Source organism: Callospermophilus lateralis, chromosome 1 (assembly GCF_048772815.1).
Source record: "Callospermophilus lateralis isolate mCalLat2 chromosome 1, mCalLat2.hap1, whole genome shotgun sequence".
NCBI lineage: Eukaryota > Metazoa > Chordata > Mammalia > Rodentia > Sciuridae > Callospermophilus > Callospermophilus lateralis.
The window spans coordinates 140987526-141012453 of NC_135305.1; the positions used below are offsets into that span (position 1 = coordinate 140987526).

The window sequence follows — 24928 nt, forward strand, 5'->3', positions numbered from 1 at the left end:
AATGTAACATAACAAAATTTCTAGGTTGCAGCTAAAGTGATTATAGGTAAATTTGTGATATCAAATGCTTAAACAAGAAAAAAAGAAAGGTCTCAGATCCATAATTTAAGTTTCCATCTTTAAAAAGGAAAAAAGCTAAATAAGTCCAAACAAAAATAATAATAAAGAGCGCAAAAAAAAAAAAAAAAACAAAAAAAAAACCAAAGCTGAAAAAACAGAAAAATAGGAAAAAAAATTTAAAAACCCTGAAAAACAAAAGCTGTACTATGGCGGGGGGAATCAATAAAACTGATAAATTTCTAGCCATACCAATGAAAAAAAGAAAAAGAAAGGAATGTTATAAAAATCAGGAATAAAACAGAGAATCATCTGTACAATCAGAAAAATGAGAAATTATACCCCATTTGATTCAAATATATGAATTGTCAAGATCATTGTACTATCCTGTGTAGCTAATAAAAAAATTAAATTAAAAAAAAACAGAGGATATCACTGCTGATCCCAGACATTAAAAGGATACTAACGAAGGAGTACAAACAATTATATGCACATATATTGGAAAACTTAGAAGAAATGGGCCAATTCCTTGAAACGTGTTGGTTACCACTCACTCTGATTCCCATGTCCCTAACAATTTAGTGCTGACCAAGGACTGCAAGAAAAGGAGCCCTGGGACTCACAGTAGACTGAGGCAGATAAGAGACACAGTGGACAAAGATCTCATGAGACGGCCCAGCCTTCCAGATTTCTCAGATGCCAGAAATGCCCTAGAAACCTAATCTCCAATAACTCAGGGCATGAATGTTTGGGGGATTTGTTTGAGGGGAAAGTATCGGGGATTGAACCTAGGGGTCCTTTACCACTGAATTACATTTCCATCCCTTTTTATTTTTAGGCAAGGACTCACTAAGTTGCTCAGGTTCAAACTTGCAATCCTCCTGCCTCAACGTCCCACATAGCTGGGATTACAGGTATGCACCAACCCATCCAGCTGGGATTTGGAAGTCCTAAAGGGATCCCAAACTATTATGATTTGAACCAGGAAAGAATTAGCTATGATGAGGTAGAGAACTGCTGATTCAGAAAGGTCGAAAGGTCATCTTCCAGAGGCCACTGAGGCCAGTGCCCTTTCACAAGCAGCAGAAAATAGACTTGAAAATGGTTTGTCCTTTCTGAAGCTTTCTCCAGATGAGAATCACTCACACTCCCTGCCAGCTAATCCCAGTGTTTAACCATGCTTGCAGTCAAGATGTTCTTCCTTACGTCCCCTGGGAAGGTTGCAATTCTGGCTGATTTCCCTGTACTCTGCACAGAGGGCCAGATAATTCATGCAAGAGACACATCCTTGGAGCTTCTGCTGGCAACTGGGGTAATAGGACCTACTGAGCAAGACTGTATTGAGATTGAACATGATGACAACGTGCCTGGCATATAGTAAATGCAGAAAGTGGCATCTGACCTGCTTCTCTGGGCTATAAAAATCTACCTCCTCAAGTACTTTTTGTTTATAATATTTATTGTTTAGTTGTATTTGGACACAATACCTTTATTTTATTTATTTATTTTTATGTAATGCTGAGGATCAAAATCTTTTAAATCAGTGATTGAATCCAGGGTACTTTACCACTGAGCCACATCCCCAGCCCTTTATTTATTTATTAATTATTATTATTTTTTTTTTTTTTTTGAGAAAGGATTTCCCTAAGTTGTTTAGGGCCTCACTTAGTTGCTGGAGCTGGCTTTGATCTTACAATACTCCTTTCCTCAGGGACTAAGGTTGTGGCTTAGTGGTGGGCTGCTCACCTAGCACATGGGAAGCACTGGGTTTGATCCTTAGCACTACATAAAAATAAAACAAAGGTATTGTGTCCATCTACAAATATATATACACAGACACATATATATTTATATTTATTTATATTTATATATATCCTGCTTTAGCTTCCAAAGTCACTGGGATTACAGGTGTGTGCTACCACACCCAGATGACTACTTTCTTTTTAAAGACCCTATTTGCTACCCTTTCAATCATTCAGCTTGTTTAGGCAGTTCAATATTTACATGGTGTTTGTCTTTGAAGGAATTTTTTTTTAAAAGCTCAAGGTGAACTGTGTTCATGGCAGGCAGCTTGCCAGTTTAAAAGGATCCCATCCAGAAACCTGACTGACTTCTGATCATTAGATGTCAGTTATCACTGGGACTCAACCCTAGCCCTGGTCTCTGAACCAAGTCTTCCCTAAGTACAAAGCATAGGACCCCAATACTTTTGGCTCCTTTCAGGTGCAACTGAAGAATCTGGCATCATCAATACTGAACCGCATTAAAACTAAAACTGTTAAGGGGAGAGAGGAGACTCTGATTCCCAACCTAGCTTCAAATCACCATAGGCCTAAAAATTCATAAGGCAACTTAAGGAAACTCTCTCTTCTTCTCTGCCTAGACATTTAATTGTTGTTTAAAAAAAATTATCCACCAACCTAGGCATAACACTCTAAGACAAAAGAATGTTCTTAGCTCCCTTGATCTGTGGGAGCTGAAAACCACACACACACACACACACACACACACACACACACACACACATATAATTCTTATTATCAATAAATATACAAGAATTACTTTGGGGCCAGAATGTAGCTCAGTGATCAGAGAATGTGCTTATTAGCATGCAAAGGACTTGGGTTTTATTCCTAACAACAACAAAAATGACTTTGGGTGCTTTGGGAATGATACTTTTAAAAGGAAAGCTTAGATCCGCTATAGCAGAAAACGTTAGCCAGGACCTTGATTCATACATAGGAGAGATTCTGCTGGAAAAACAGCACAGGACACTTGAAGGAAATGAATCATTTATGGAGCTCAAGGAGAAGGTTTGCACCATTTCTCAGGCAATGTCACACCACACCCTGTCCCGCCCTGGGGAGGGACCTAGGCTCCAGCAGGTCCCAAGGAAGGAGAACAGGATGTGGGCATGGGGAAAGTGCCAGGTCCAGTGGAGAGTTTGTTTGTGTAGGTTTTTACATGTCTATTTCTAAAAAGATCTGAGGCAGCCTTAAGAAATCAAACAGTGGGGCTGGGGTTTTGGCTCAGTGGTAGAGTGCTCATCTTGCACGTGTGAGGCACTGGGTTCGATCCTCAGTACCACATAAAAAAGTAAAATAAATAAAAATAAAGGTATTATGTCCATTGACAACTGAAAAAAAAAAAGAAAGAAAGAGAAAAAAAGAAATCAAACAGTGTAAGCCAGGAGCAGTGGCTCATGCCTGTGATCTTGGGAGGCTGAGGCTTGGGAGGCTGAGGCAGGAGCACTGCAAGTTCAAGGCCAGGCTCAGCAACTTAGTGAGGCCTTAAGAAATTTAGTGAGGTCCTGTCTCAAAATAAAAATAAAAAGGGCTGGAGATATAGCTCAGGGGTAAAGCACTTCTGGGCTCAATCCCTAGTACCGCCCCTCCTAAAAACAAAAACCCAAAGAAATCAAGTAGTGTAAATATAAAACCAATGGGAAGAAAACAAAGACTCAAAGCATTTTTTTTTTTTTTTGAGAGAGACAGAAAGAAGGAGAATTTTTTAAAAAAATATTTATTTCTTTTTTAGTTCTCGGCAGACACAACATCTTTGTTTGTATGTGGTGCTGAGGATGGAACCCGGGCTGCACGCATGCCAGGTGAGCGCACTACCTCTTGAGCCACATCCCCAGCCCCATCAAAGCATATTTTAAGACCCAGGGATGCACTGAGGCTAAATGAACACTGAATTTGGCTCTTAGGCTCCCTAATAACAAAGGCAGAAAAGGAGAAAAGTCCTGGTTAATTGTCAATATAGGCTAAGCAGGGGGCAGCCTGGAATTCCTTAGCTCTACAATGCTACCCCATCACTCTATCACAGAAGCACACTGCAAAAAATAATGGCTTTGGGGGCAGGGGTTGGGACTGGGGTTCAGTGGTAGAGCGCCTGCCCTGCACATGTGAAGCACTGGGTTCGATTCTCAGCACCACATGAAAATAAATAAATAAAGATATTGTGTCCAACTACAATAAAAATAAAATAAAATAATGGCTTTGGTGGGATATATTAGAAGTAAAAGGTGAGAAAATAGCCCTGGATCATCTCATTTGCCTCCAGATTCCCTGGAATTTCTTCCAAATCAAAGTCCTGAAGGGCTGCCAATGCAGATTGGGGAATAGAGAGCTCAGGCTATATGCTCTGAATCCCCAGATGAGAGCCTGGAGGGTGGTCCTACAGTCTAGTCTCCAGCTGATGATCTTGGCTATGGCAGAACCCATTCTCTCCACCTGGTCTGGTCAGCCTGCTTTGGCTGAGGTCTGAGAAGCAGGGTGGGGTCCACCAGCAAGTAAGCCCAGAGATGGACAGAGAGGAAGTCCCAAAATAATCACAATACACACTATGGGCTCTGATAATGCCTTCAGCTCAGGCTCCTTGACCTCAGGTTTTCTGCTCTGTATTTAAGCAGGAGAACTAAGACAGAGAAGGGCAACAACACATGAGTAAAATGAATTTGGGTTCTCCTGCCTCAAACACTAAACTGTTTCTTTCATTAAGTGGAATGTACAAGTCTCAGCCACCTCCTGTCTGAACATGTCTTTCTTGAAGTAGCCTGGATAACTGCCCCTAAAGTCTGCATGCAAGTTCTCTGTGCTAAGGGCTGAGAGGGCATGAGATGTCTGTGAAAAACCTCATTTTAAGCCCCCCAAAGCTCTACCCTACTGGTTTTCTTTCTCCTCTTTTGAGTTCAGGGTCAAGATCTCACAGAGTGAGTAGGTGGGGATTGAGCTCTCCTTCTAGTCATGTGCCCTTCCCCTGGGAGAATAAAACCCTGGAATCCAGAGAGGTGGCTGAGGATAGCAGCATTGACTGCTACATGGTGGATGCACTGAAACTCAGGGCCTGTGCCCAAGCCTGTCTTCCTGTTGTGGAGTCAGTCCCTGCATTTGCTGTTTTAGCGCTAGTTTCCTGTATGTAGGCCATGTGGAAAGGAGAGATAAACGAGCAGAGGCTGAGATAATGGTGCTCCTAGCTCTTTCTATGTGAGGCACTCAGGGTCCAAGGCACTGGGCCTCTGTCCATAGGAAAAGCTGGAAGAGACAGGCTGGGCCTCAGCTCACTAGGGGAGAGGGAAAGAAAGTAAGGGGATCAGAGCCCCTGGTCAACTGTGTGGGGAGGTGGGGGTGGTGGTAAAAACCCTGTGCTTGGAAATGAAACCCAACACCTTAGTGCACACTGGGAGGATGAGCAACTTGCTTGGCCCCTCACCAGCTGGAATAGAGAGGATGGCAGATTCTACCACTTGGTCTCTGCACCTTCCCTGAAACCTCCCTGAGTCCTCCAGGTAACGAAAAGCCCAGCCAGCCAGAGGAAGGGCAGGAGGTGGGAGCAGATGCTTGTGTAGGCCTTTCATGTCCTTTATTTTCTTCTTAACGGAATTGCCATTCCCATCTAAGAGATGCTAAGAAATGTGGGGATAGCTGGATATGGTGGCACATGCCTATAATCCTAGACACTCAGGAGGCTGAGGCAGGAGGATCCCAAATTTAAAGCCAGGCTCAGTGACTTAGTGAGACCCTGGCTCAAAATAAAAAATAAAAATGACTAGGGATGTAGCTCAGTGGTAAAGCATCCCTGGGTTCAATCCCCATGACAAAAAAGGAAAGAAAGTAAATGTGGAGATAACCCACAGCTTGACCTCCTAATTTCACTTTTCTCCTCCAGGGTAAATGCACTCACATACATGTGTGCACACTTAAAAGAGACAAGCATGCATGTGTACACAGATGTTCATAACCTATTTTCACCTGATGGAACCCTTGTCACTTGCTAGGTGATTATCCTTCACCTGTTCCACAGTGCCACTCTCTTTGTGCTACAAACTGAATGTTTGTGCCCCACTCCCATGCATACGTTGCAACCTAATTTTCAATGTGACAGCACTAAGAGGTTGGACCATTAAGAGGTAATTCGTTCCCAAAAGGCCCAAAGGGAGCCTCTTTGCTCTTTCTCTCACAGTGAGGCACTTTTGAATCTCAGAAGCCTTAAGCCTCAATCTGGGTCACAAGCAGGTCATTTTCCATCAGTGCCACTATTTTCTCATTTGTAAAAGAGAAAGTACATTATGGATACAAATTACTTGTGCACTGGGAAGAATGAAGCATTGCACCTGAAGCAATTCTAGCTTGCTATCACAGAGGCTGGAACTAGGAGGTAATAATAAGATGCTGTGAATCCATTAGGGTGAGAAACTTGACCTGAAGTAGTCACCGTCTCTGCAGATCCTCCCCTATTATCAACAGGGTGGGTCCTAACAGACAGACTTCAAAGATGCTAAGAGGCTACCATGCAAGAAAGAGACCCAATAGACAGTTTGATAAAAGAAGGCAAAACTAGCTCCTTATCTAAAAGATATAGAACCATAGAATGAAATAAATCTCCCTGGAAGTCCACTGTGCAAGCTGGCTGCTACTCTATGATCTTCTATAATTCCAGGAACAGTGAGGATGGAGGTTATCACTACCCTCATCTTATAGATGGGAACATCAAGCCCAGGATATCAATCCCTGTGGGGTCTCAGATCTGCCACTCCTGACATCAATAGCTGTCTTTTATAACATCCCAAAAGTTGGTTGCAAAGAACAACCAACTTTTTTGGAGAGGAAGTGAGGTGAGCTTCCAAGTGGTCAGAGAAGGAAGGGTATTCCCCAGACAGCCTTAGGGCTGCTGCTATTGGCTCCCCAAGTATCCCCATGTTCTCAGTAATTCAAACCTAATAGTGGCCTGGGAACAAATGCTGCCACAAGGAGTCACTGAGCCAAAATGAGCCAGGTAGAGGAATAGTCAGAGCTGGCAGATGCAAAGGTCATTCCTTACCACCTGGACCTGACTTCCCCAAGGGAGGTTATTTCCCCCCTCACACATGTCCCAGAATTCAATATTATGGCTGTGACTACAGCAGAGATAGGATGCCAGGGACTACTGATGAAACTTCAGCATAAGCTTCCTCCTTGCAGAAGCACATTCAACAGAGAGGAAGATCTCCCTGGTGATCATGAAAGGGTTTAGTGTTTCATGCACTTATGATAGTGGCGGGGGCAAGCGCCTTGGTTGGGTCTGCCATGTGCCTAGCCTTAAAGAGTAGGTGGCAGAAGAGCCACTTCACTCTTTGTGGCCACACAGATTGCCAACTAGTCCCAGGGGCTATGTCCTCCATGCAAAAGGTGGAGATAACAGGATGATCGCATGTTCCCGGAGCTATAGGCTTGGAGGAGAGGAGATGGTGCACATTGAGTACCGAAGATCCATATGATGTGTGACAGGGACATGAAGGAGGGGCAAGAGAGGTGGGAAAAGGGCAACAACTTTCCAGAAAGAAAGAAAGAAGAATGATGGAGGTACATTAACAAAGTACCATAGAAGCTGGACACTGGAGGTCACACAAATCTGGGAAGGTGGAGACACTCCCAACAAAGGGGCAGAGTACAAGTAAGTGGTAAGAAAATTTCAGCACTAGCAGAGGAAGGAGTTGTTCTGCCATGCAGAAGGTTAGGAAAGCAGAGCATGGACTGTTTAGCCCAGCATACCTACCTGCCTGAGATGTATAACCTTGAACCCTAGCCCAGGACAACTCAGGGGGTTCTAAGAAGGGAACAATGATCAAGCTCTGTAAAGATGAATCTGGCACATAGAATAGTGACCTGGGCAGGGGCTGAGGAAAGAAGCCAAGAAGAAAGGGAGGGGGGTCTGATTGCCTGGCCAGACTCCAGGGATGCTTATGAAGGTAGAGTAAGGAGAGGCAAAAGCATCATCCATCATTAGGGACAGACCTTGAAAATGCCTATCACCCACTCAAGCATCTTCAGTCAGGATGCTCAGCTTTTTGCCAACTCACTGGAATTTTCACCTTTTGAGAAGCACCAGCCACAATGGAAGACAATCCCACACAAGGGCCATCTGTTGGCTTAAGGGCTTTGCTTCTTCACTTTCTCCCCTCCCCCTGGATTATTTTTAAAAGATTAGGCTTCCTGTTTTCACTGCCCAGCCAACCCAGCCCTCGATCCATCCATCCATCCATCCATCCATCCATCATTAGGGATATTAGGGCAGTGGCATGGCTGGAACGAGCTGGCACACCACAGGCCCTCCCTACTCCATAATGAGGGATCAGCCACCTCCTCACCCAACACCAGCTGGCTGTTCTGTAAACACCATTTCCTCCCTGCACAGGGCCTTGCTGCGACCTCTCCCAGGGCAAGGGGCCTCTTAATGAAACAAGTAAATAGGCAATTCATCCTAGCTGCTGACAGCCACTCGCCCTGGGAACTGACTCATTCCAGGGCAGACAAAAAAAAAAAAAAAAAAAAAAAAGCCCTTTATGGGGCCCCTTTCTCCTGCTTTCCCCTCCCCCAGTTGCAGGGTATAGGCAGGGGGATGGAGGTGGGGAAGGGTCCTCAGGACAAGAACCACGTCCATCATGCCTGTCTAGTCACTTGTGGCTTCAGTGGTGATCAGAGATCAGCATACCAGCTCATTCCCAGCCACCAATGTGCATGCTAAGAGTAGTCCTCGGACAAGTAACAGGGCTCATAAGCAGTTACCAAGCCCCACCTATGCTCTGTGCTTCTAACAAGACCAGACCCCTCCCTGCTCTCAGCCCCAGACCAGAAGGGCTGCAGTGGCAGTTTCCCAGCTTTCCAACCCTACAGTAGCTCCATGTCACATGGAGGGAGAAAGGATAGGGGCTTCAACCAGTTTTATCTGCCTTATATATTGGGAGTCCCCTAGAATGTTGTCTAATTAAGAGCTATGCAGCTGTCAAGGTAAAAGGCAAACCCAGTGGGTCAGGAAAGGGAACTAAACTGTGGATCCTGGATATCAGGCATTGTCTGGGGTCACCTGGAAGAATCTTCATACAGCCCCGGGGGGGGATGGGGGTGGAAGGTCAGTGACTGACCAGTAACAAGAGCCAGACCTGGATGCTCACTCAATTCTGTGGGGTCCCACTGCCCACAGCCTGTCAGGGAGACAGGGCATTGGGCAGGGCTAGACCAGCAGGGTCCTAAAGGTGTGGGTGTCCAGGATGAAGGGATGTAAGGGCAGGAACACTGAAACGGGTAAGTCCCTACATGACAAGGGAAGGATTGCTCCCATCAGATAAGGATGATTACACAACTGAGATTTCCCTGGAGTAAGATCTATTTGCTCATGGAGGGTTTACACCGCTTCCTTAAGACCCAACTTTTCTCCTTAAGGTAGATGAAGGTGCCTGGGCCACAGCTCTCCCTCCAGCAGGATCCAGGAGTCAAGACCTCTCCTGTGCAAACAGGCATCCTCTATCCTCTACCCAACCGAACTGCCCAGGAACCCTAGCCTATGTGAGGGCGTCTTGCCTCCAGCTCGCAACAATCCCATATGTAAGCAAAGTGTGGTTTCTCTTCTATTTATTTATTAAACTTTTTATTTTGAAACACTTTTAACTTTTAAGAAAATCTGCAAGAGTACAAAGAATCACTTGTTTAGGGGAACAGCAATGACCTAAAAAGAATCCAAGGGAAGACACAAATATACCTTACCCTTTGCCCCCTGCATCACCCTCCAACACAAATTAACCAGACAATACGGTTCTTAGACACCAGCTTTCCCACAATGATCTTTTATCCTACATAAGAACAGTTTTCTTACACTGAATGCCATGTTTGCCGTATAGAAGTGGCTGACTCATGGCCCCATTCATATTGTGCCCAAGGCCTATCTGTTCTCTGTTAAGGGCAGTAAGGTAAGAGACAACAGTAGAGCTTGAAGGTGCCCCACAGTGATGGTAACTTCCTCTCAACACCTTCTTCCTAAAGTTCTGGTTGCTGAGGTTCTGCACTAGCTAATCCCTTCAGGTCTGTGGGACCTAACTGGTAACTTTATGCCCTCATTCTCAAATAAGAAGCCCAATAGATAGCATGCTGAGAATTTTGATTTTAAATCTACTACATAAGCATGGCAATAGCAAAAATCTAAAGAAATCATCTATAACCTCACCTCTTTGGCCAATGGTCTATATTCATTTATCTGCAATCCCTTCAAACCTTTGAAACTAAAACCCTCTAATGGGGGCATAACCAGGGTCCTAAAAGTCATACCTGTTTGTATCCATGCCCCCTCCATGTGATGCTGCTGCTCCTCCCATGGAAAGGCAGGTCTTGGTCTCTACCCTGTTGGAACTTGGCAGGATTTGGGACCCACTGTGATCAACAGAATATACTGGAAGTGACAGTGTAGGAGTTCCCTAGCTTATACCTCAAGAGCCCTTGCAGCTTTTACTTTGCCCCTGGAGTCCAACTTCCATGTGAAGATTGATGATCAATCATAAGTGGAGAGATATCCCACTGACAAGCATCTCCATTAAGGCCACAGCCACATGGGTTAGGCCACCCCTCAGACTCCAGCTTCAATTGACCCCCAAAGCTGAATACAGTCACATGAGTAAGCCCAGGTGACAGCCACAGAACAACCCACCAACCCAAAGAGTCACAAGAGATTAAATCATGTTGTTTTGAGCCACTCAATTTTTGGGAATGTTCGTTATGCAGCAAGAGACAACTGATATAAGTCATAACACAACTTGGTATCTCACTCTTTCCACTGGGAGCATGTTCCATATTGCTACGTAATTTTTATCATTACATCATGTAACCCTTTTTCTATTGCAGGACATTTAGTTTGATTTTCCACTGTTCTGAATACAATGAGTAGTTTCATATAATAGTACCAAAAAGGAAGAGGAGGGGGGGAAAAAGTCAGATTTCCTTAGGAAAATACCCTAGGGTGAGATGATTGGATCTGAGTTATAAACATGGTAATGACTCCTGAACAATGTAGACACGAAATTCAAAGAGAATGACACCTTTGTAGCATGATAGAAAAGAAGGTTGTGAGTAAATTTGGTTTTGCAAAATCATAGGCATGGTGTTCTGAAACCCAGCTCCCCCACAAACCCACTCCGGTGTTGCTGATGTTTATCAAGGCGTTGCTGATGTTTATCAAGGCCGCTGGGGCCCAGCCAAGGAAGAAAGAACTTGGAGTACCTATCCATAGGACACGCCCACAGCTTCCTCCCAAACGCTCAAGGGAAACAGAAAGTTATGTCTGAGACATTTCTCAGTTAGACTTCATAATTACCAGTTCAGTCAGATTTCCTAAACATGGCAAAATTAAAGGGAATGTGGTTATTCTAGTAAATGACCCAGGTTTATAGGAAAGGTGAAATTCCCAGAGTCTAAGTTACCATCTAACTCCTTGACTATTGGTCCTGTATCCCTCCTTGTCCATCTGCTGAAGGCAGTCTCCAACCCTAATTCCTGATTCTGTTGAATGGAACCACAGTTCCAACCCAGACCCAGAGTCCAACACTGTGTGGTGTTCCATGGAGGAAGACCCCAGACATGCCAAACTTGTTTTACACAGGAGACAAAGTGTCACAAGATACGGGGTCCCTGTCCTACCTCCACTCATTTCATTGCTGACTTGCCCAAATACAGTCTGCCCCAGGTTTGTACCTGCCTCCAGCAGCAGGTAGAATCACACAGAACCACCTCCATCATCGCCCCTTAACCTCTTCTGGGGCTCACTACTTGCCAGGAATAACTGACTCAAGTTCCCCTGGCAGAGATGGTGGCAGAAAACAGGGATGGGGCTTGCAGCCAGAAACCCTCCTTTCCAAGAACTCCCACCCTCTTTATCAGTGACCTGCTACATTCCAGAAAGCTATGCTCATGCAGTTAATGCAAGGAAACCATTCTCCTCTCCCATCAACAAGCAGGCCATTGAATGGTGCCTGGGGCACTCAAGCAGAAGACCACAGGTAAAAGTATGACCACTCATTTAGAAAAGCATCCTTCAAAATAGTAAAAGGTGGCTGTAACCCAGTGTCCACCAACTGATAGATGAATAAACAAAATTTGGTGTATACCGAAAGCAAAGAAAATCTGACACATCACAACATGTAGACATTACGTCAAGGACAACACATTAAGTGAAATAAGTCAGACACAAAAAGATAAATATTGTATGCTTCCACTTATAGGTGGTACCTAGAGTACTCAAATGTATAGCAACGGAAGGTAAGACTGGTAATTGCCAGGGACTGGGGAAGTAGGAAAGAGGGATAGTTGCTTAATGGGTATAAATGGGTCTAGACTTTCCATCTGTGATGATGAAAAGTTCTAGAGATGGATGGTGGTGATGGCTAAACAACACTGTCGATTTATTTCATGTCACTAAACTGTACACTTAAAATGGTAAATTTTATATGATATGTCATCACAATTTAAAAAGAAGACAAAAATCAAAGTTCTGAGACTGGTCTACAGCCTGGCCTCATCTAAACCCTTCCCAGTGCAGGCTTAGACAACACACAATTACCAACACAGGCCTCAAGCCATTGAGTCTCCTTCTCTCCCTGACCTCTGCCAAATATAGCTAGTTGTTTCCAGAACCAACCCCATTTCTCTGCTCCAAGAAGGGTATTATGCCAGGTTTCCTGCCTGGCCAATTCAACCTAAAAAAAAAAATACAAGTGGCGATATAGAGTGCTGATTCCCAGAAAGAGCACCCTCACAGCTGCTTGGGTCATGGCCCTAGGAGATTAAACAGAGAATGAGAGTATCCACCTGACCAAAAAGAGACAGCTAGAAGGAAATGTGAGTCTTCCTGGCTGCAAGGAGGACCCTAGCCATACCAGGAACACTGAAGGCAGTTGTTGTGTGGGGTCCTTAGAACACAGCTCATGTGGGGAGGCTCAGGTGGGCCAGGCTTTGTCACCCAGCCTTCTCTTTCATTTGTTTCATGTTTTAATAACAGGTCATCTAAAAATGTCATTTGAGAAGAAGGATTCTAGCCCTAAAATAAAACAAAACAGGGAACAAACAAGCAATCGTTTCTCAGCAATGGATGCTCTGGGATTTTCCGACTCTAATGGAAAAAGGGGGCTGGTTCTCACTTGTCATTTTCTACTCTGGCCTCTTTAAAAAAAAAAAAAAAATCCAGCCAGCTGATGAAGCAGCCAACATCCTCTCTCTTGCTATCTGTCATAACAGCAGCTATGATAACAACAATAGAAAGAGAATAACAAGTGTTATTAAGCACTCGAGGCGTGACAGCAGCCAGGCTAAGTGCCTTTTTTTTTTTCCATGCTCCATCTCATTTAACACAGCACATCCCTGAGTGGATGACTCCTCAGATTCCTATTTTGCAGATGAGAAAACATCACATTTCATCCATTCTCAGGCAAGCATTTTTACCAAATTTCAATAAAACTGAAAGTGGGATCTTAACATCTTTGCCTCTTACTCTCACTTAGTGGCACATCTGCTAATGACATGCCTTACCAGAGGGGGCCTTGGAGTAAATGAAGAATGCAGAATACAAGTGGGGACCCACTCTGTGTCCCTTGGAGATGTGAGCCCTTAGCCTCTATGCCTGACTGCCCCTTCATGGAGGGGCTCTCCATGCCCTCGCCCCAGGCCCTGCCTCCTACACAAGCCCCACTCAGGATCACCAGGGCCAAGATGCACGAGTAAGTGACAATGTCATCCCATAGCCTACCCGGTGCCCACGCTGGCAAGCTGAGCCCTAGACATTCCTGCCAAGGATGAGCCCTAGGCTGTTGGTGCCCACAGAGGATGCAGTATTCTTGGCAGGCCACAGGGATCAGCCCTATCCTCTCTGGAATGGCTACTCAGAGACCCAGGCAAGCAAGGAGATGGGTAGGTGAATGGCTCCACAGGTCAAAGCTAAAAGAGAAAAAGTAGTATTCCTGGGAGAAGCCTGAAAGTTACCCAAATTAGAGTGAATGCTCACTGGACTGCCATTCCCCATTCATTTGGAGATCAGCACCCTCGAAGCAATCCAGATAATGTAGCTATCTCTTACATCTTCTCCAAGTTCTCTATAGACAGACGCTGATTTGTGACCAAATAATTCACATTTTGGTGCAAGTAATATTCAGAACAGGAAATTCAGATTGCAATTGCCACATCTCTTACTTAAGAGAGCAGGTGTATTGATTTTCCTCTTCAATGAGGAAATGATCCAAAGTGCTGTGACACAAATACTGTCCCCCTCAGAATTAGTGCAAAGCCCTTAGCAGTTGTGTTATGAGAGACAAAGAGCAGTGCTCTCAGGTAGGAAGCAAGTCTACAACACCGTGCTCTTATGCAAGCTCCATCTTCCCAGAACAAGAACCCTGCCTCCACTGGAGAAGCTGGTGGCCCTGCAACAGAAGAAGCTGGCCCAGGCCCCAAAGAGCCAGTGGGAGCTTATTCCAGTCCCCAGCAGGCCTGTGAGTTTTCCACATCAATACAGCAACAGCTCCAAACTTCCAGAAGCCAGAACCCTGCTATGGCCCTAGGGTTATAGACAATGGGTATCCCATAGACTATAATACAGGAGCAGTTCCCCAGGACACTATTATGCAATTTTAGGCCCAAGGATTATGCACAGTGATAGGGTCCAACTTTAATCACAGCCTAACCTACAAGATCCTCCTCCTATACAGAACTTGTGCATCTGCCACTCCTAATCACAACCAATCCTACTACAGCTTGGATTCCAGACTACAGGTGATCATGACTATTTGTCTTACAACTCTGTCTTACCTCACAGAGCAGAAGACCAAAAAGAATGACTTACTTTCTGTGAATGATACCTCAATGCACACATATATACAAACAACTTCAAATGACACCTTTAACACTTTTTTAGTCTTTATTATCTATTTACTTATTGTTATTGGGGTATGAACCAAGAAGTACTTTACCACTGAGCTACATTCCCAGCCTTTGCTATTTTCTGAGACAGGGTCTCTCTAAGTTTCCCACATTGGCCTTGAACTCATAATCCTCTGCCTCCTGGGTAGATGGGATTATAGGTGAGCACCACCATGCCTGGTTTCCAACTCTTTAATATATTTTTTTAAAGAACTAATCATTTACTTGATTGTGTGTGTGTGTGTGTGTGTGTGTGTGTGTGTGGTGCTGGGGATTGAATCCAGGGCCCTGTGCATGTGAGGCAAGCATTCTACCAATGGAGCTACATCCCCAGCCCCTAGATGAAAATTTTTGTTTTGTATTGCATTTTGTTTTTTATTCTCAACCTAAATTTCCTTTTCCTCACAGGGACAAAAATTCCTATAATTGGAAATCTGTTTAAAAAAAAAAAGAAAGGGTAGACTGGTGTATAATGGTGGTGATGGTTGTACAAAAGCATGAATGTTTAGGATCTTTGAGGTCCTGGGTTCAACTCCCAATATAGGAAAAAGAAAAGAAAGGAAAGGGAGTTGGTTAAAAAATAAACAGCTGAAGGTAGAGACAAATAAACATAAAAATTCCATGTTTAAAAAAAAAAATCACTGAGCCGGGCATGGTGGTGCACACCTATAATTCCAGCAGCTTGGGAGGCTGAGGCAGAAGAATCACAAGTTCAAAGCCTGTCTCAGCAACTTAGAGACACCCTGCTCAAAATTTTAAAATAAATAAATAAAAGGCTGGAGATGTGACTCAGTGGTTAAGTTTCTAGGTTCAATCCCTGGTATCCCCCTCCACCATCATTAAATTAAATTTCTAGATCTAAATTCATAATTGTATTATTCACAACAGCTAAAGATGGAGGCAACTCAAGTGTTCACTGGTAGATGAATAGATAAACAAAATGTGAGTGAGGTATGTATATAAAATGGATTGTTATTCAGTCTTAAAAAGAAAGGAAATTCTGATGCATGCTGCAACATGAATGAGCCTTGAGGATATTCTGCTAAGAGAAATAAGCTAGTCACAAAAAGATATATACTATACTGTGTGATTCCTCTTACATGAGTTACTTATGGTCATCCAATTCACAGACAAAACACAGATGCAGAGGGAAGGTAAAAAGGGAAATGGGTGTTTAATGGGCCTAGAACTTTAGTTCTGCAAGATGAAAAAACTCTGTAGGTAAATGGTGGTGATGGTTGTACAACAGCAGTGAATTTAACGCCATTGAAATGCATACAGATGGTCTCCAATTTACAATGCTTAACTTCTAATTTTTTGGTGTGAAAGCATACTGATACAACCATTTTATTTTTTACTTTCAGTACAGTATTCAATAAATTCACGCAATGTTCAACACTTTACTATAAAATGGGCTTTATATTAGATGTTTTGTCACAACTGCAGGCGAATATAAGTGCTCTGAGCACATTTAAGGTAAGCAAGGCTAAGCTATGATGTTCAGGAGGTCTGGTATGGTTTTTTTTTAATATTTATTTTTTAGTTGTAGTGGACCCATATCTTCATTTTATTTATTTATTTTTATGTGGTGCTGAGGATCAAACCCAGGGCTGCACACGAGCAAGGCGAGCACTCTACTGCTGAGCCACAACCTCAGCTCCCGGTATGTTAAATGCATTTCCAACTTATGATATTTTCAATTTACCATGGGCTCATCAGGCATAATCCTACCATAAATCAAGGAGCACCTATACATTCTTAGCCAGTATAAAGCCTGATGTGCAAATTAAGCATCAAAAAAAAAAATTACAATGGAAAATTCTATTATGTATTTTACTGTGCACACGTGCGTGCACATACACACAAAATGACTCTCCCACAATCCATCATGCATGTTGGCAAGGCCAAGAACAGAGCCTTGGCCACAACCTTCAACCAGCTTCAGACAGAGCCTCAATATAATGCAGATGCAGAGAGCCCCGTTGTGGGAGGACAGGGCAATCAGGGAGCAAAGGCTGCCTGTCTCTGCATTTCCAGCCAGTAGATTCCAGCCCAAGATCATCACAAACACTGAGGGGGTTTGATGGAGGTTTCTGGGCAACTGACCCCAACAAGCTTTTCAAGGTGCCAAGTGAAGCACGAAGTTCCACAAACAGTGAGACTCTGGCATTTCTGTTTTGCACACAAACACAAAATACCAAGCTGTCTGGTCAGGTGTTCACCAGCAAGAGATGCAGAGCCAAGGAGCCAAAGCAAAGGTAAGTACAGCCAGAACAGATGGGGGAGGAGCTCTGGCTAGAAAGCATCTATAAGCCCCAAGGTGTCCCAGGCACATTGGGAGCATTGAACAATCCTATCACAGTGAGGTAAGCTCTCACACCCACAGACTTCTCTGGCCCATTGGGGCACACGAGACCACCCACACTCATTGCCATCCAATCTCTTGCTCCAATGCCATGTTCCAGCCACCCCAAGCCTCACAAGGCTCTGCAGCAGATGGTGCTGTTCTACCCACTCCATTCCAGTCCCTGACTCTGCTTGAATGGCTTCTCTCCTCCCTCTTCAATTTGCCTGACATACTCCCTTTCATGTGGGTCCATTCAAGACCCAAATGATGGGCCACCCCTCCAAAATGCTAACCCAGAGGTCATTCCCTTCTCAGCGTTTGCTTGGCACTAACCTCCATCATAGCACCCATTCATTAGCTGTTACATGTCTATAGCCAAAGTCTAAGCACTGTATTTGGACCCCAGTGGGTGTTACATAAGCTTCAAATGGATGGTAGATGATGGATGAGTGATAGATGAATGAATGGATTATGGATGGTTGGTTGGATGGATGATGGACAGAAAAATGGATGGATGATTGGATGAATGATGGATAATGACTGGATGATGGAAAGAAGGATGGTTAAGATGGATAAAATATAGATGGATTACTGGATGATGATGAATGATGATTGGATGAATGGTTGGACAGATGATGGATGGATGATAAGTGGCTAAAGAATGGATGAATGGATGGTTGGATGGATGGATGATAGATAAAAGGGCTCAGGCATAGCTACTGCTTTCTCAGGAACATCTGTTGCTAGGAAACAGGGGAGCCAGAGTTTACTCATTTTGAAGCTTGAAAAAGATTCAGGATTCCAATACCTTGTTCTCTCAATATAAAGGTTTGTTTATATCTTTGATCTATAAATGATCATTTTCTTAATTTTTTATTATAAACAACTTAAAACCAACACAAATGTACAGAGCACAGAATCTTGAACACCCATGTACCTCATCATTTAGCTTCAATGATTACTAACTCACAGCCAGCCTTGTTTCACAGGATGGATATTCAGCACTGGGAAGCAGTGGGAAAGGGAACTGGAGCAGACACAGTGGTGCACACCTATAATTCCAGCTACTTGGAAGGCTGAGGAAGAAGAATCAAAAGTTGCAGGCCAGCCTGGGCAATTTGGCAAGATCCTGTCTCAAAACAAAAACATAAAAAGGGCTGCGCTGTAGATATATAGCTTAGTAGTAGAGCATCTTTGGGTTCAGTCTGCACAATGCCAAAAAACAAAAAGGGAGCTGGAAACCAGGCAACCATTTCCCAACCCAGTTTTACCACATCTGGCTACTTCCTTGATAGCTCTGCAGGAATAGGAAACCAACCTTACCTGCCTCACAGGTTCCATGAGAAAAGCTCATATAAGCTCCTGAACACAGATGGGAGACACCCACACATAGCTTCATCATCTATTTCATAATCACTAGGAATTAGGAGGTAGTTCACTGTGGAACAGGGGTTGGAAAACTTCAACCCACAAGCCAAATCCAGCCCGCTAATGCCTGTTTTTGTGCCACCCAGGATCTAAGAATGGTTTTTATAGTTTGAAATGATTACATTTTAAATGGTTATATAATATAAGAGTCTACATAGTTGTCTCAATTTTGCTTCTCAGCCACAAAGGTTAAATTACTTTCTGACCCTTTAAGAAAAGGTCAGCCGATACCAACATTGCAGGCTCTGCTATAGTAACTTCTCACCCTTCTTAAGCTCTGGCTGTCTGGGTTGTGACCAGCATGATCAGTTGTGACCACCTTGCTCCCTGCAGAAGTACAACAGAGCTCAAATCCCAGAAGGCACATGGGATCCTGTTACAAAGTCAAACCCAAGTGCAAAGTTCTAGTAAAGAGTAAAGGGAGGGGTCTGTTAAGATGGCCAGAGAGGGAACACTGTGGGGGTGAGGTGGGGTGGGGTGGGGTGAGACGGGGGAGGTGTCCCTGGCAGTCAAAACACACCTCAAGCCAAGGCCATCAAATGGAACATTCTAAAGGAAAACTCAGACTTCCGCTGAGGCATCCACGCCCCATAGGAGTGCAGACGATCTGCTTTGTATCCTTCCTGTTCTTGTGCCCTCCAGACCAGCCAACCCATCCCCAGGCTGGGCCAGCTCAGGCACAAGACAGCATCCTCTCCAGCTGGCTCTAAGAATGCTGGAAAGTATAAAAGGGACTAGACAGAGCTTCCCCTACAGGAAGCAAGCATGGATTCCAATCCGAGGTGGGGTCTGCATAAGGCCAGCAGGCTGCTGGGGAATAGGTCATCTGTGACAAAGGTAGATGATAGCCTCAAAGAATTTAATGTGCATAGAGATGGGGCACTCAGGCACACAAACCCTGCTCATCTAGCACTGGCCTCAACACAAGCATTCCTAACTACACGAGTCTGTGCTCCGGCTGGCAAGACACCAGCTGGCACTACTAGGCTTCCCGCTGCCAACCACCTGCCCGGAAGCCATCACCTCTACCCTGGCAGTCAACCTCCCATGCTGCCCCTCCCCCTCCTGCATTGATGTGCATTGATGATAGCCTCTTGCCACTCAGGCTCTACTGCTCTTCAGTGTGCTGCCCCAGGTGAAACCTGTATAGGCCTCTGAACATCTGTTCCAATCTTCAGACTGGCTACTGGGCAGTGAGGGAAGACAACAAATCAGCCAGCAAAGGGTCTGGTTCCCATTAAGTCTGAAAGCAGAGACCAAGCCACACCCTCCCCATTGCAGGCTCCGGGACCCAAGTCACTACAGGAAGCCAGACACAACCAGGGTCTTGCAAAAAGATTGGTTCGGGACACCTGCCAATTGGGATTTTTACATAATTTCTTGGGAACTCAGAGCAACATGACTTAATTTTATTTGGAATCACAAAACTAACTGGATCTTAAAGATGCTACTGTTTGGCTTTCTCATTTACACACAGGAATTCAGAGGGCCAAGGGGTGCAGGTGACTGATGAGTGTCATGACAGCAGTTAATGGCACAGCTAAGATGGACAACACGAAGAAAGAAAAGGATCGAGTGTGAGTCCCATGAACCTGGAGGGCTAAAACTCCTGAACTGCTGGCTCTCAGATGCATCAAGGACTAAAACAATAAGATGGAAATTCCATCACAGTGTGGGACAACTAGTCAGTGTTGGAAATGTGTCCTTTCCTCCTCCCTTCCTCCCTAAGCCCCTTACACCAAGGTGCTGTCCTTCCAAATATGTTATCTACTGAGATGAACATGAAGACAGTCCGTACTGGCTGCAACTCCTCATGCAAGGGGGAGGCATTTGTCCTGACAAACTCAACAGTGTCCTGCTGCCCAGGCCAGTTCTGGCCAGTTGACTGCAGCCATTCACTGCCATGCAAGTTTCTCTCCTCTGTAAAAAGCCTTTTCTACCACAGTAATTCTGCTCCCTTAGAGCTTCAATTAAAGCCAAGCAGGAACTCCATGAGCCAGAATTAATTGGACAATGCTATCTAGCAGATTTAACCCCCTGCCAGATGCACAGAAGAAAAGCCAAAGTGCTTTTCAGATTCAGTTGCAAGCAGTCCAGAGCAGAAATGACTAGCAAGTTTCCTGATAAACGAGGGGACAGTGAGTTCTTTCCCTACTAAGGATCATTAAACCAACAAAAAAAAATTGAGTGTCATGTAACCAGAAGCCTCAGGAAATTTCAAAGTAGAGGCTAAACTAGGGTGGACCCAGCTTAGGGCCCATCCTGAGCCAGGCCTGGCTGTTTCCAAGGGTCATCAAAGAACTAGGAGTTAAAGTAGGTAACAGCCTAGGGCAATCCCACCTCATCTCAACCCTTAACTTCCAGTTTTGGATGAAAACCTCACTTCAAAACTTTTTGGATTTTTGGAAAGCAAAGACCCATCCATCGAGGTCTTCTTTATCACCTGATTAAATTGTTTCAATAAAATCCTGCAAATAGAGTGAGAATAAGAAAGAAGTCAAAGAAGAAAAGAAGATTAACCTTTTTGGGGTTGTGTGTGGGGTGTTTGTAGGGATACTGGGATTTGAACACAGGGGCATCACTGAGCTACATCCTCAGCCTTCTTTTTTTTAATTTTTATTTTTTATTTTTAGATAGGGTCTCTCTAAATTGCTGAGGCTGGCCTCAAGCTTGCAATCCTCCTGCTCAGCCTTCCAAATAGCTGGGATTACAGGTGTGCACCATCATGCCCAGCTAGAAGATTAATCTTAAACCTAAGGGCAGATCACAATAGCACCTTTGGAAGGTAACTAGGCAGCAGAAAACAAGGATCTTAAAACCATCTACACCTTTGATTTGGTAAATCATCTGACAGATCCCTACACCCTGTGGATAAAAATTTGAACAGAAACCCATATAAAATTGTTCACAAAATGTAATTAATTGACCTGAAATGTGCACTTATAAATGGTTAAAATGATCCAACTGCCAATCAATTGATGAATGAATAAACAAAATGTGGTAAACAATGGCAAACTATTCAGCCAGAGGAAAGAAATTCTGACACATGCTACCACAGGGATGAACCTTGAGAACATTATGCCAGAAATGAAGTAAACCAGATACAAACTGACAAATACTATGATTCTACTAATATGAGGTACCTACAGTGGTCAAATTCATACAGACAGAAAGTAGAAGGGAGAAAGAAGCTGGGGGTAGAGAGAATGGATTGTTATTAACAGATACAGAGTTTCAGTTTTGCAAGATGAAAATATTTCTGGAGATGAATAGTGGAGATGGTGCAACAACACTTGATACCTCTGAACTACATACTTAGAATGGTAAAATCTTTGTTATGTATGTTTTAATCACAATAATTTAAGAAAAAATGGTTAAAATGGCAAATATTACATTTTACCACAATTTTTAAGACTTAATAATGTAATACTCCCAAGCCCACTGAAATTGTACATTTTATTTATTCATTTTGTTGCTGCTTTGTTTTATTGAGATGGGGCCTCACTATGTTACCCAGGCTATCTCTAAACCCCTGGGCTCAAGTGATCCTCTTGCCTCATCTACCAGAAGAACTGGGATAATAGGTGCATGCCACTGTGCCTAAACTGTACACTTTAGGCACAGTGTACATTAAATGAATGAATTGTATATGAATTATCTCAAAGCTGTTTATTTTAAAAAAATGTTCAATAAAACATTATAATAGCCAGATATATACAGTAACCATTAAAATTAGGTAAACTAAACTATAACTCTATTACAAAGCAATAACATGGGTCTTAAAAATGATGTTTACAAAATTAATAACACAGGAAAATGATTATGCAAATTGACAATGAAGTACACCCAACTGAAGAGCAAGACTTCAGCTCTATAAAATAATTTTAGATATGATTATATATAAAGCGGGGAAAAAGGAAAATGAAATCTTCTTAACATTAAACAGCAACCTCTCTCCCAGAAGTTTCTAGTCATTAAAGACAATCCAGCTTTCCAGATATGATCCAAGAGAGATTTAGTCCCTCTTCTACACATTAGCCTTTCCAAATACATAGCTGGTATCTATGGGTTTCCAGAGGATGATAAAAAGTCTGAAATTCTGGCTATGGAGTAAAATCACTTAAAGAGCTTTTCAAAAATCCCAGACTCATTGGGAGGAGGAAAGCAAACAACTCTGAATCATCTGCCCACGAGGGGTGGGCTTGGCCAGGCACAGTGGCACATGCCTATAATCCCAGCAACTCAGGAGGTTGAGACAGAAGGATCACATATTTAAGACCAGTCTTGGTTACTTAGTGAGACTCTGTCTCAAAAAGAATTAAAAAAATAAATAAAAAATAAAAGTGCTGAGGATGTAGCTCAGTGGTAAAATAGCCCTGGGTCCAAACCTCAGTACAAATGAATGAGAGAAAAAGGGATGAGTTCCCTGAGTGGCCCCCAGCCAGTAAGAAAACGAGGACCTGGCTGGGCATGGTAGAGCATATGTGTAACTCCAGCCACATGGGAGGGTGAGACAGGAGGATTGTAATTAAAGACCAAGCTCATAACTTAGAAAGGTCCTAAGGACTTAGCAAGACCCTGTCTCAAAATAAAAAAAAATAAAAGAGCTGCGATGTAGCTCAGTGGTTAAGTGCCCCAGGGTTCAAACCAAAATAAATAAATAATAAAAAATACAAAGTGCTGGTGATGTAGCTCAGTGGCAGAGTGCTTGCCTAGCATGTATGAGGCACTGAATTCAACTCCCAGCACCAAACAAAAGAAGAAAATGAGGACCTCAGTCCTATATCTGCCAGGAAGTGAATTCTGCTGACAATCTTAGTAAGCCTGGAAGAGGACCCTGAGTGCAAATAGGAATGCAGTCTCAGCCAACACCCTCATCGTAGCCTTGAGAAACCCTGAGTAGAGAATAAAGTTATGGTGTTCCCAGGAACTGCATTAAAACAAACATGCATAAAAATCTCATGTATCAGATTCTCCAAGGGTAACCACATTGTATGTATGTGTGTAAGTATATCTTTTTGTTACACAGGCAGCTGGTGTGGGGACCTACTGCCCTTGGTCTCTGCTAGGCTAAACACCTACATCCCCCATAACTACTCTTTTCTTTGGGCTCAGTGGCACAAAGCATTGGGAGATTATGGCCTCCCAGAGCTTGAACACTTCAGTCAGCACCAAGTAAGACTTAGGCTCTGAAATGCCATGTGCTATCCTATCGACCCATAAGGGGTCCCAGTCAAATGAAAAACAAATGAATTTCCAAATGAACCACACCCCAGCCTGCCCAATAAAAAGCCCCATTAAAGGACTGGGTAAGCTCAATGGTAAGAGTGCTTGTCTAGAATGTGCAAGGTCCTGGTTTCAATACCCAGCAATGAATAAATTAATGAATAAATAAATAAATAAATCAGTCAGTCAGCCTGTCCTTCTGTCCACTGGCACTTTAAATCAAAATATCTCTAGAAAGCGAGGACCAAGGACAGAACACCAGTCTTATTCCACCCACCAGACAGAAAACCAGCTGTTCTGGTCTGTGAACCTAGAGCCAGAGCACGGGGACAGTGTGGGTGTCTGAGCAGCCACCATGATGCCTGCAGCTCTGAGGAAGTTCCCCACAAGGAAGCCCTGCTTCAGCCTCTGATGTCCAAGGTCCTGTTTATAGTCATGCCTCGTCTTTTAATGTAGTAAATACAAAGCAACCCCCTCCATTAGGAATGGCTCCAGTGAATTCACATTCTGAGGCAGTTCAGGGTTCTGTGGGCAGGGAGAGAGGAGAGAGAAATCAAGAAACATAGGCATGTTTCTTTTCTGTCCTCCTCTCGGTTCTGTCTTCTGCACTCCCAGGGGGAAAATGGGTAAGACACTCTAGTTCTAGTGACTGCTTCCTACCTGTTGCATCCCAACTGCCAGTCATAACAGGGGATTAGGGAGCAGGCCTCATGCTGACTTTCTGGAGCCTGGCTGCCTGACCCAGTGCTTCCAGAAATACTTCCCCCCAAACCCCGCCCCTCATGCTTCCTGAGTCATCAGAACCAGGTGTCCCTCCCATACTCTGCACAGGCCAAGTCTCAGCCCATTAACTTTCCTAGACTTCCTTGCCAGAGTCTCTGGACTGAGACTGCAGGCTCAGCAGGATAAAGCAACCACAGGGCTCACAAGAGCCAGGAAAGCGGGAAGACAACATCAGGACCCAGTCTCCCACACTTCCTCAGACACCTTTTTCTAGAGCATCACCCATCTCTTTCTGGAGCCTTGCACACCACTTTCTGGAGCCTTCTTCCACAGAGAAGAGTCTGCTGCAGTGACTCACACCATCTGGCCACTAAAGAAATGCCACAGGAGAGGAAATCAGACTTATGTTAATCATCACAACCCATATTTGTTAGGGATAAAT

General features: G+C 43.9%; 1 protein-coding gene across 2 annotated transcripts in view; it reads right to left on the reverse strand.

Moving 5' to 3' along the window:
- Bcr (BCR activator of RhoGEF and GTPase) overlaps positions 1-24928 on the reverse strand; it is a 139013-nt gene that overhangs the window by 94312 nt on the left and 19773 nt on the right. The window contains exon 1 of one of the 2 annotated variants that reach the window (XM_076868179.1): positions 24424-24472. The exons of the other annotated variant lie outside the window; for it this stretch is intronic. Within the exon in view, the coding sequence (XP_076724294.1) occupies positions 24424-24448 (25 nt within the window). The 5' untranslated portion in view covers positions 24449-24472. Of the gene's footprint in view, positions 1-24423; positions 24473-24928 lie in introns of those variants that run through there. 2 annotated transcript variants of the gene reach the window in all.